Genomic DNA, 12,809 nt, shown 5'->3' with positions numbered 1-12,809 from the left:
ATTAAAAAAAAAAAAATGAACTTTTTGGTGGACTCAACCACCATTCAGTATTATGATGCTTATAGTAGAGAAAGGGTTGATTAAGAAATTTCAAACAAAATTTGAGAATGCATCACAAGTAATAAAATTAAAAAATACAAGAATAAACAAATTCTCATTAATGAAGTAAATTAAACATTTGTAGGAATGTTAATTATTATAATAACAATTCACAATTGCAAATTTGAATTTCAACATTAATTTGTTGAACCTAATGTTTGAAAAACTGTAAATTGTCATTTAGAGTTCATAAAATATCTTAAATAGTTGGTACTGAACAAAAATTTTTTTTAACTATTATGGGTAAATAGGAAAGCCTCGTATAAATATTTAAAAAAATTGGGACTAGAATTAAGAAATACATTTTCTTCATTTAGAGATAAAATGGTTTGGATCAATTAACTCTTTAGTAACAGTGAAATAAAATTTTCTAAATCTTTCAAAAGTGATGAATATGATTAGCTTTATAACTCTAAATATAGAATGAAACAATTGTACATTCAATCTAAAAGACTCATAATTAAATCAAATAGTTTTACAGTGATTACTTGGAATGCAGATAATAACCAAACAAAAACTATTAGCTGCATTACTTGATATTTCTTAGAAGTCATGTTTTTTTCAAATGATTATTTCTACTTTATACACCCTATAATAAGCTGGGTTTAAAAATACCAAATTTTTTTGAAGAAGCAAATATTATTTTTATGTGAGGGATAAATCAAATGTTAATTTTGTTATGAAACATCCTTTATCTGCATGTTAGAATCTCCTTTCTATGATTAGTTTGATACAGAACATTCAATTAGGAACTGGTCCAAATGATCTTCAGAAGAATATCTTACTTGTGTGGTAAATATATTTTTGTAGTATTGTATTATTTGCATTCTTATTTTTGAAATAAGATAAATATAGTGAAAAAAATATCAAAAGTTTATTAATAATAATTTTACTGATGTTTATTACATAACATAACTTATTAATAACATAATTATTTATAAATAATCTAAAGAGGTATCTTATTTGTAAACACTTTCAGTAAAAGGATAATGAATAAGTTTGCTAAGTTATAAATGACTTCTCTAATCAGTGAAGAGATAACAATCACAGTAAATTACCACACAATTAGGGCTGTTCATGTTTCAGAACTATGACAGCAAACAACTACTGAGATTTATATAACAATCATTACATAGTGTTGGACATTTTAAATATTACATATTGTTCAAATCATAATTTATCATGATGGTAAATAATTTTGTACATGACGAATCAGTTAATCATAAACACTTTTATATATTGGCTATGTATTAGCTAAGTTTAAATAGGGCAGACATACCAAATTTTGTAAGTATTATTTTTTTTTTTTTTCAAAATTCACCCATACAACTTTCTATTTTACTTGTCAAATGAATAAATAAGATATGTATTAAAAGAAAAAGTAGTGATCTGTGTTAATTGATAGAGTAATTTCTTAGTCTAACAAAAAATTTATGAGATAATACCTATTCATTTAAAACCTCATCAAATTTTCAGAAACAATGACCAGAGAGTGCTTACAAAAAAAAATATATATGGGATCTTAAAAAATCATATTTATAATATATATTTCATAAAATTAATCACTAATTAAACCTTTCAGTTGATAGAATGACTGATAAAAGCAGTCTTCACATATTTCAATATTGATTTCATAACAATTCATCATTGAGTAAATGCTTATAATTTAGTATGATATTAAATTTTTGTATTTCTGTCATACTTTTGCAAAAGGGAAACATAAGAATAAACAATGAAATATATTATCAAGTAAAAGTACTTTTATAAAAACTGTTGAAATAGGAGTTAGCCATTCTGACAACTAAAAGGCTCAGTTATAGTATGGATAAAATAATTTGGTTTATTGAATTATATGATTACATTAATTGCTCTTTGTTTCAAGGCAAAAGATGGTACTCCAAAGAATCGGCTACAAAAACAGCCCTATATGATTTTCATGTTACCCATGGAGGTAAAATGGTGGATTTTGCAGGATATCTCCTGCCCATCCAGTACAATATGGTATCATAATTAAGTTTGATTATTTTTTAAATCTATTAACTTAAACTGCATAAATATCATATATTTTAAATAGCTGCACAAAGAAGTTTATGTATGTTTATTTGATCTGATTTGTAAATTTATATTTATAATTTTAAATAATCAGCACTTTCAAATAAATGAAAAGGAAATAAATTAAAAAAAAAAAAAATCTAATATTTCTTTGTTTAGGGAATTCCAGAATCACATAAACACACCCGCTCCAAAGCATCTCTTTTTGATGTGTCCCATATGTTACAAACAACAATTAGAGGGAAAGACAGAATACGCTTTATTGAAAGCATTGCCACAGCTGATGTTGAAGGTATGAGTATAGTCTTATATGTTTAAATGCACAATATACACACACTTAAGTTCTGATATACTTAAAACTTAGCAAGAATTTATTATTTCCCTCATTTGTAATAGAAAAAAGGAGAGGCTGAACACCTATTACTAAGGAATTTCTAGTTCGTAATGTTCATAACATACTAAAACACTCAGTCATCTGTGTATTTCACCTGAAAGGCTTGGGGCAAGAATATGATATAATAAAAGTTAAAAAAAAATTCTACAATTTTTTTTAATGTTCTATATATTTCATATTCCAGAATATCATAGGTAAATATATTACAATTGTGGTACTAAACAAAATAATACTATAAATAGCTTTATTGAGAAATAAAAGAAATTTTAGACAAACTTCTCATTGTCTACTTTATCTCCTTACATTCTTGTCACAAGCCATTCAGTTTTATTATTAAAAAAAATCAAGGAATAATGAAGACATTTCACAGATTAAAAGCACAATCCTTTGTTCACATTAATTTCTTTAATATTCTTATGTTCAATATAAAATATAATATTTTATTATTGTTAAAAGTAATAAAGTAGTTAACCACAGCAAAAAATAGTTTATAAATTTCTATTTTTAAAATACTTGTTTTATATATGATATTTGCATATTTTGTTTTAGGTCTTAAGGTTGGAAGTGGGTGCTTAAGTCTCTTCACAGACCACGAGACTGGAGGGATCTTGGATGATCTTATTATAACTAAGTACACAGATCATCTTAGCATTGTTACAAATGCTTCTCGAAGAGACTCAGACATGAAACTCATGCTAAAAGCTTGGGTAAATTTTTAATTTTCATTTTGCAATACATATTAAATTATAATACTAATGAAATATTTATATAACCGTATAAATTATACAGGCCGAAAAAAAAATTTAAGCCAGAAATTATAAAAAGTGAAATTATTTCGTTTTATAGTTATATATTTCATACATAAGAGACCAGGCAAACAGCTATAACGAATAATTCGTTTCTCTCCAATATGGGCTTCATGAGTTTTTGATCTCTTGAAATTTAACGACCCATACCCAAGATTCTTATGGTGAATTAATTTGAACAAATTAATTAAGTAGAATATCAATAAATTTTAAAGCCCTCTTGCACTGAAGAGTTCCCTTACAAATCTATTTCCTTTATTTCCATGAATAAAGGAATTACAGACAAAATCTGATGGGAATTAAAAACAAAATCATTACGATTTTTTTAAATTATCTAGTTGAGCACTCAACTTAATATTTTGAATTTTATATTTATTAAATGAAAAAAATATAAAATTGCATTACTTACTTCTTTATCAAGCATTGAGGTCCACTTGTTGAGTTGAAGCCTGGTCCATCATAAACAGCCAGTCATCTCAATTCTGTGCTACTACCTCACCATAGTGGACTAGAAATATATTGGTAGTATAAAACTTTACTGAAATATTTAATATAATAACTTCTAATTAATATTTTAAAATTATGTTTACTTTAAATTATTTATGGATATGAATACTTATTGTAATTTGCTGCCTTTTATTATATTTTTAAGCAAAAAAGGTATGAGAGTTTAAATCAAGTGTTGTGGTATTTTACAAAAAATGTTTGGCTTGATTTTGTTCAACGAATTCACCAATTTCATTTTTTTAATTTGAGGTTCGTATGTTCAAATAATTTGTCATAATTAAATTTCATCATAAACATCTTTTTTTTTGCTAACTTGGATGAAAAGAGATACATGTATTTCAGTGTTAAGAAATTAAATTGATGTGAATGCCAAAATTTTATGAACTTAATTTTGAATAAATGACTTCTTGTAATTATTTTTCAGGAATCAATTTCTTCTACAGGTGGGGATGTAAGCTTGCACTTTGAAAAGAACCTGTCTCTCATTGCTTTGCAAGGACCTAAAGCTGCAGCAGTTTTATCTAGTGTAACTGAGATTCCCCTCAACCATTTTTATTTCATGCAGTCTATGGAGATGGATGTTTGCGGTAAACAATGTTGTGTTTCCAGAGCAGGATATACAGGGGAAGATGGATTTGAAATTTCTATCGATTCATCAGATGTAGAGACTGTTGCTGAAAAACTTGTTTCAATGCCTGATGTTGAATTAGCTGGTTTAGGAGTTCGAGACTCTTTGAGGTATGATAAATTGTAATAGAAGAGCACATAATCTTTTAGAGCTTCAATTAAATATTTTATAGCTTTTTATTAGTTACAGTCTTTAAACTTTATAGATTAAGGAAAAACTTAATCATTTAAATAATATATATTTTGATAGCATAGTTTTAAATTTAGACCATAACCTTTCTCAAGTTGAAAAATCCAAATCTAACTTTAAGAATCCTAGGAATCATGGAAAATTACTAAATTTGGAAAATATAATGAAAAAAAGTATGTTTCGCAATCATGATATTTTGCGTATCAGTGAAGGTTTTTCTTTGTATTATAGGCTTGAAGCTGGACTCTGCTTGTATGGAAGTGACATAGATATTAAAACCACTCCAACTGCAGCAGGCTTGATGTGGACGATAGGTAAAGAGCAATCAACATATTATTAATTAACATTTTTGTGATATTTGTAGGCATTCTACAGAGTAGTAATGGTACATAGTAAGTACTCTATCTATAAACAACTTGTTTTTTCCAATTGTCTTTTTAAAAAACCATGGAGATCTTTGACTGTCTGTGTTAATTTATCTAAATGTTTAGCGATGATACTTAGATTTTGCAACATTCTCACTCAATCTTTGATATCACTAAGACAATGAATTAATGATTTTTAATTTAGTTGATAAAATAATAGAGTTTGTGGTATAAGACATCAATCAAATCATTTGTTTCATGGAAAAAGACAATTGAGATACTACTAATAACATTTTCCTAGATGAAAATTGAAACAGTCCATAAAACATCAGCATGGAGAACATAACTGCTTTAATGGAAATATGACCACCCATTCACTATATCAGACTTACAAACAAGTCCTTCTTAAACAAAAAAATTTTTTAAAAAATCTCATAAATTTAGAACATAGAATAATATTTCCTTTTAGCCCAGCTTGTGGATGACATTTATGGATGACATTTTTATACATAACTCGCTGTTATTTGGATATAGAATTTAGGTTAGTTATTAATAATTATTTCCTGAACCGTTAAAAATTCTTAATAGAAACATACAATTTTCTTAAATTCCATCCCTGGAATTTTTTTATTATACATTTTATCTCATCAGGTAAAAGAAGAAAAGCAAACAAAGATTTTCCTGGAGCTGAAATCATCCTAAACCAGAAACCGAAAGAGAAACGAGTTGGCCTTATTAGTAGACGATCAGGTCCTCCAGTTAGAGGAGGAGCTTCTGTAATGGACAAATATGGTGAATTCATTGGTCATGTTACTTCTGGCTGTCCTTCGCCTAGTTTAGGAACAAGTATCGCCATGGCATATGTACCTACAGAATATTCTATAGGAGATTACGTCTATGCCATGGTCAGGGGAAAAAAGGTAGAAATGCAGGTTACTAGGATGCCTTTTGTCAGGACAAATTATTATACAGAAAATAAAAAGAAATAATTTTTTTTCTCTCAAAGTCCCTTACTAATTTAAGTTAAAATACTCTTGACTGAAAAATGTTTGTTGTATATATTAATAGTTTACATTTTTGAGTATAATTAATGAAGTTGTGAGCCATCATCGAGTCATTCCAAAGAACCTGGGTTAGATATAAGAAAGTATAGACCAATAGGCCACTCAAGTAAATTGACAGATAATACTTTATTCTGGATTTTTATTTTAGGAAGTTTGGTTATATTAATTTTTTTAAATTGTTGAAGTGAAAAAAACTTCCAAGTTTGTACAATGTTTCAGGACAATTGTCCCATACTCATGCACTTTTACAATCCAGATATTTGTCATATTTTAAATTTCACTATTGAAATCATGTCATCTATTATATAGATTAAATTCATCTTGGAAGCTTTTCACCTCAACAATATTAAGAAAATATTTTAATGTAGATAATGCATTGTTTTAATTAGGTATATTTTGCATTTGGATTATTTTATTAGAGAAAATTTTAAAAAATTGATATTTTGTGTTATATGAGATGAAATCACTAATTATTTAATTAGTAACAATTACAATTATTTATAATAAATAAAATTTATGAATTATTAGATCTACAAGCATAGATCAATATGTATGTAAAAAAAGATTCATGAATTTTTTTATTTTTGGAATGGCTTATATAAGAAGTTGCAGAAGATAAATCTGTTATTGCTCTTTGATTAGATAATAAACTGTAAATAATCCTCAATCTGAGTTATAATTATAATCTTTTGACTTTCTCTTTAAAGGTCAAAAGTAGCAATTTTATACATATATATATAATTGTGATATCTGTATTTCAAACAATAAATGACAGAGAACTAACATTTTTATATCTAATTATGTTAACGTGTCTTATAAAACATCTATCTTCAAAGTTTTGACAAAAAATATCCATTTGATTCAATTGGAAAAAAATCTATTTTCTTGTTTTTATTCCTTGTATTTTAAAATATTATTGTAACTATCAGTAGAAACTTAAAACAACTGACAAGTTTCAAATAAAATGATTTAAAAAAATCTAAAATAAAGAGAATATTGACTAATTTCCATGCCTTTATAATTCTTTGGAAATATTTAAATTTGTCCCAAAATTATTTTAAGAAAAACAGATGATTTATTTGGAATAATTTTGAAGAGAAACTGGCTTGGTGCTGCTACATTAAGAGAACAAATGAAAAAAAAAAATGATTTTTTTCTTTTTTAATTAGACATGGAAATGAAAACATAAAGAGACCGATCTCATTATATTGTTGGTGTATATAATATAGAATAAAATGTTTGGCTGAGCTTTCCAGAAGAAATTCAATAACAAAAGCAATAATAAAGAAAATGGGATAATTAGTCCATATTGATTAAGATAAAACTTCTGGCAATAAAGATGCACAGCAAACTACAAATTTTTTTGAACAATTATTTGTCTAAATAAATTGCGAGGCAAAGTAAATGTAGTCAGTCCTCTTCATATCACTTCCTGACAACTATTTCAGAACTGAGCATATTTCTTTCTAAATAAGTTTAAATCATTCCAAAGTATATAAAAATGAAACGGAATGATATAAATTAAAATACTAATAACAAAAACCAGACAAATAAACTTTTTAATTTTTGAAATTTAAAAAAAAAATCTGTCCAGTTCTTTTTCTCTAAAATTAAATTACTTCATAATGACTAATGGTTCTGTATTTGTCTTGGTTTTGTTGAAGATAATGGAATAATCAAACCTTTGAATTCCTTTAAATCATAATTTTAACATCTGGTTTTTGTAATCGGAATCAACTCTTCAATAGGCTTATTGAGATATGAACAATAAACCTTTAATTTATTAATAATTTCTTGTAATATTAGCGTATTGTCAGAGATCAGAACTACATTATCTGCATGCATTATCATATTAATTTTTTTACTACCTATTAAAATTCCCTCTACAACCCATTCCACTAAATCAGTTATAAAAATAGAAAAAAGAAGTGGCCTCAGCAAGTAGCCATGCCTCAGGCGTATTTCTGCATTATATACTCGAGAAAGACCATCTTTTGTTCATACATTGAAGGTTGTAGTTTTGTACAGACTTAATATTTTTGAATCTTTGCTTGGAAGTTGGACAGTATTCAACTTATAAAACAACGTTTCTCTGCTTATTTTATTAAAAGTTTCCTTGAAACCAATGAAAAATAAATCAGTATGCTGGTTATAATGAAATTTATGATTTATTAATCTGAGGAGAACAAATATACTATCATGGGTAGCCTGGCCTGAAATCTGCTTGATTTTCATGAAAAATATTATCACCTACTACTATTACTACTTCTGTTGAGTAGCATTTCAGTAAATATTTTTGATAAACTGTTTTGAAGTTATATTCCTCTCTAATTATATACATTGTTTAAGTCCCTTTTTTTGAATAGTGGTAATATTATGGATTTCTTAATGATTCTTGGTACTGCCTCAAACACCAAAATACTTTTGAAAATTTAAAACATCATTTGATGAAAGCTAAGTGGAGTGTTCTTATAAAACTCATAACCTATGAGATCTACTCCTAGCGTTTTATTATTTGTTCATTTGCAATCAAGATCTCAGCATAAAATCTACAGGATTAGAAAGAGGAAAATTTTGTTAATTCAATAACTGAGTAAAGTGAGTTACAATCTCCGAGGGTTACAGTATCTATATTTTAAACATTTTTTTAATATTAATTGTACATAAAAGAACAATGTGGACAATTGGATGAGGTTTCTCGAACTCCCATCCTGGTTATGGACAGTAAAATGTATTTTTCATCTATCAGCCATGGATCAATTTTGGAGTTGATAAAGATTCTTATAGCACACTTTATCTCTGTAAAGATGGTATCTCGTGATTTAATAGGCATCAGCTTTAAGTAAATCCCTGGATTAGAATCAAGAGCTCTTTATTGAGTAATGTATCCAAGAAGTCTTATATGTTCTAGTGGATTTTTATTTGTTTTATTTTTTGAATATACCATAACCTGTGGCTATTTAAGCCTAAAACATAAAATATAGGAACAAGGAAAAGCACTAGTGCTGCTACCTTTTGTTGGGGTTGTTAATCATGACCATATTTTTATAAGAGACCTAGTTGTAATTGAAAAACTTTTTTTCATGGGCCCAAGAAACCCCTGCTGTGACCATTTAACTCCAAGTTATAGTACTGTTAAATTGAATTAAATTAACTTTTTATGAATGAAATATTTCACAGTATTAATCATACAGTTGAACAGTAAGGATTAAATATTAGTTTTAAACATTTTTTTTTTATTTTTCTCAATATTTTAATAATTTCCTAAATTATATATTTTTTTTAATTGGCTTCAAGTTTCAGATGAATATAAACATTTTAAATTTTCCCCAATATGATAAAACTATAAATTAATCCTTTTTTGGATTATATGCATCTGTTCATGGTTAGACTGATGAAATTAAACCCTGTTTTTTTAAATTAAAAGATACATTTTTCATTTAAGTGGGTATTTTTATGTTAAAATTATTACTACACCAATTCAATTCAGATAAGAAAAAATTACAGGATGACCCATTATCAGTTAAAGTTGGGAAATTTCTTTGTTGATTTGCTTTATTCTCATTTGGATGAATCAGAGATTTTTATGGAATTAATTAAAAAGTTTTGTGGAAGTTATACAAATTAAATTGAAAATATGTAATAAAGATCAATGTAGTTGGTAATATAAATGATGAACTTAAGGACATTTAACAATATGACAAACCATAAGAATAATATGAATATTGTCCAGTAGAACAGTTTTGAAAAATTCAATAATTCTAATTTATTGTTCATATTTCATAATATTACAGGTTTAATATATTAGAATTATGGCATTAGACAAATGGACACAGGAAATAACTTTATAGAGAAACAAAGGAGCATTAAGCAAAAATTTTAAATTGTCAAAATTTCGGCTTATCACATTCTTGTCCCTAGCCATTCATTCAAATATATTACGGGAAGTAATATGAAAGAGCACATTAAGCTATTTCTAACCAAACAAAACATAATGAGGAGGAATCTAAAATATATTGAGAATATAATGAACAGTACATTGTAAAGCCCTTTCTAATTATAAAAATCTTATCCCAAGGATAAATTTTCCATTAGATATACGATACCCAGAACCAAAGCGATATAAGCAAATACTTTATAAAACTCAGTAAGTGTTTTGTCGATGAAGAAATATGAACTTTACATGTTGGTAGAGGCTGTTTGCTGTAGAACAATAGCTATCGCTGCTGAATAAAATATGTCTAGGCTATTATTTCATTTAAAATATTCTTCCAAGAGATAGCTGATTTTATAATTACTTCTTTGATTTAGCTTTAAACTATAAATTCTAACATTTGTAATACCTAATTTAAAATTTTTTTTGTTTAAATTAATAATTTGTCATCATTAATCACACCCTTTAAGATTTAGATGTTCTATTTAACTTAATAATATTTAATTTAATACAAAGTAGGATTGATATCTCTCATATTTGATATCGTTAAACTACCTCATACAAAAATGGGTCACAACCCACTGATGTGAAAGTAATTCATGAAAAGAAACAGGTACTAAGATAAGGTAAGTGTATCGCTGGTATATTTAATGTGCAATTAAGAGTGAAGTTATCCAACACCCAAACAAACTAAGTGAATATTCATTACAGATAATTATTATTTTGTTCTAATTGTTCTAATCTTTTAGGTACTACATTACCACATAAATATGAGTATATATTAGATATTAAACCACAATTCTTTTTGGGAATATCTTCCACTGATTTTAAGTATAAGAACTCCCTTATTAATTAATTCAATAACATGGCACATTAAACTATAAAATAGTTAATTTAGAAAAAAAAAAATAGTTTGGTCAGAAACGTGGCTGAAGTCTGATTTCAGAGTTAGCTAATGGAAAACCTAACAGAGTGTGCTCCAGCCACCACTTACTATTAGGCAAGACAGGGGTCTTAGGCTAATTTTATTGGAAAAATATAAAGGTATTTTTTTTTTTTTTTTTAATCCAGAAAAGAAAATAATTATATAATGTTTCCAATTAACAATTGTTGGGATTTTATGATCTTTTGCTTAATTTCATTATTTTTGAGATGAAGAGAAGCCTAAAATATAATCCCAATCCAAGCTTCCAGATAAATTCAACTTGGTCATCTGTTTGTCTAGGTACATGTTTGGAGTGGGCAAATTCATAATTTTACCAACATAGATAGAGTCATTGAAAACAAATGTTCCAAAACATATAAATTACAAAACTTCCTTTAAGAATAATTATACACATGATTGTTTTCATTTCTGCAACAGTTTATGAAATATTCGCTATTTGTTTCTTTTCATATTTTTTTCAAACTTATCTGTTTAACTTCTCAGCCTTTAAAAAATCACATCCAATAAAGTTGGAGACCATTTTCTTTTCTTTGAAGGTATATATTTTTAACCATTTACCTAAAACCACTTAGCCTCATCCATGCCTCATCCAGTTAGTATTAAAAATTGACATCATTTTAAACGATTCCTAGTTGTTTCTAAAGGCCCTAGTTGTTTGTTGTTTATATGCTATCTCCTAAATCACCAAAACACATTCCTTAAAAAGAAGCAAAAGTAAACTGTGCTGTGAATAATAGTTTCACTAAACATCGATTACAGTTAATTATTGGAGTATGATAAAAAAAGTTAACAAAAGCGTCCTTTAAAAAAAAAAAATTATTGCCGGACCAGGGATTTATCCTCCGAAAGATTGTCCGGGGAACCACGCTCAGGCCAAGAACAGTGTAATCCTTGAAGAGCTCCAACTCCCCACTGTGCCAGAGTATATAGGCCGTCAACACATCGAGTTCTTTGATGGGTTGAAGGCCTGCTGCAACCCACTTTTCAGAGAAATCGCCCCTCCACCAAGACCTGGGAGGTGGCAGAGCACAGTTTCCTTGGTTGACGTCCTCGCTGAGGGAAGAACTACGGCCTCTGCAGCTTGAAGTCACCACACCACCTTCCAGAATGGTCCCTCCCCATTCTTTGTTAGCCACCAGCTATTATGCCACCAATGTAAACCCGCCTTCAACGGACATTGTAACATGTCTATTATCTTGCCATACGGTAAATAAAGATCCAATGTATTTACATTTATTTAAATGTATATATATTGTAATATGCTCTTTTTGAGTGAATAGTATATTTTGATGTTTAAAGGGTTTTGATATGTTTTATTTTATGTATAATTTTAATATTGCTATTTGTTATTTTAAATTATAAAGCAAGCTAACCAGTTTTCTTTGTCTAAAAGAAATACGTTGTATTCCAAACAAAGCCAAGATGGCGGTGCACGTCCTTCCAAAGTGTTCGTTGGGTTGTTTGTGTTAAGATGGACTGAAGTTTTTCAACCTTTGTTGTTTCTATACAGTAATTATAGAAAAAGAAAAATCAAACATGAAATAGAAAAACATAACAATTGTCAATAGACTGTTTGCATCACAAGCCATGGCAAGTAAAGTGGACCAATTGTAACAAAATCGATTATTTTGGATTGATCAGTAAACATCGAATATAGCGGAGAAGTTTGAGTTGGGTCGGTGGCGCCAGGGAGAGATGATGTCTTGACCAGTAGGAAGAGGTCGTCAACAATTTCTGTCAAGAAGGAAGCCATATTTGATGCTAGGACGGAAGAATAAGATGAGAACAAGGAAGGCGCCAAAGAATCAACAAAGGATCGTTAGTA

At 27.9% G+C, this 12,809-nt stretch overlaps 1 protein-coding gene across 2 annotated transcripts; it reads left to right on the top strand.

Moving 5' to 3' along the window:
* Nucleotides 1-742: 742 nt before the first annotated feature.
* LOC106677425 (aminomethyltransferase, mitochondrial) lies at nucleotides 743-7,108 on the top strand. 2 transcript variants are annotated; one of them, XM_014415350.2, is made up of 7 exons: nucleotides 743-891; nucleotides 1,982-2,100; nucleotides 2,311-2,443; nucleotides 3,095-3,252; nucleotides 4,283-4,596; nucleotides 4,907-4,989; nucleotides 5,692-7,108. In XM_014415350.2, exons 1-7 carry the CDS (start codon nucleotides 861-863, stop codon nucleotides 6,027-6,029), a joined length of 1,176 nt encoding a protein of 391 aa, XP_014270836.1. In that variant the 5' UTR covers nucleotides 743-860; the 3' UTR covers nucleotides 6,030-7,108. The 2 variants fall into 2 exon arrangements, with proteins under 2 accessions (XP_014270836.1, XP_014270837.1); XM_014415351.2 differs by lacking the exon at nucleotides 743-891 and adding an exon at nucleotides 1,187-1,386.
* Nucleotides 7,109-12,809: the final 5,701 nt, after the last annotated feature.

Source organism: Halyomorpha halys, unplaced genomic scaffold (genome assembly GCF_000696795.3).
Source record: "Halyomorpha halys isolate HHAL.00 unplaced genomic scaffold, Hhal_1.1 Scaffold98.1, whole genome shotgun sequence".
Taxonomy (NCBI): Eukaryota; Metazoa; Arthropoda; class Insecta; order Hemiptera; family Pentatomidae; genus Halyomorpha; species Halyomorpha halys.
The sequence above is the reverse complement of the archived record's forward strand: the minus strand, read 5'-3'. Positions and strand labels throughout refer to the sequence as shown.

Coding starts and splice junctions, on each gene's coding strand:
- LOC106677425 (XM_014415350.2), top strand. CDS start 861: ATGATCTTCAGAAGAATATCTTACTTGTGTG. Junction 3,253..4,282: donor AACTCATGCTAAAAGCTTGG/GTAAATTTTTAA, acceptor ATTATTTTTCAG/GAATCAATTTCTTCTACAGG. Junction 4,990..5,691: donor AGGCTTGATGTGGACGATAG/GTAAAGAGCAAT, acceptor TTATCTCATCAG/GTAAAAGAAGAAAAGCAAAC.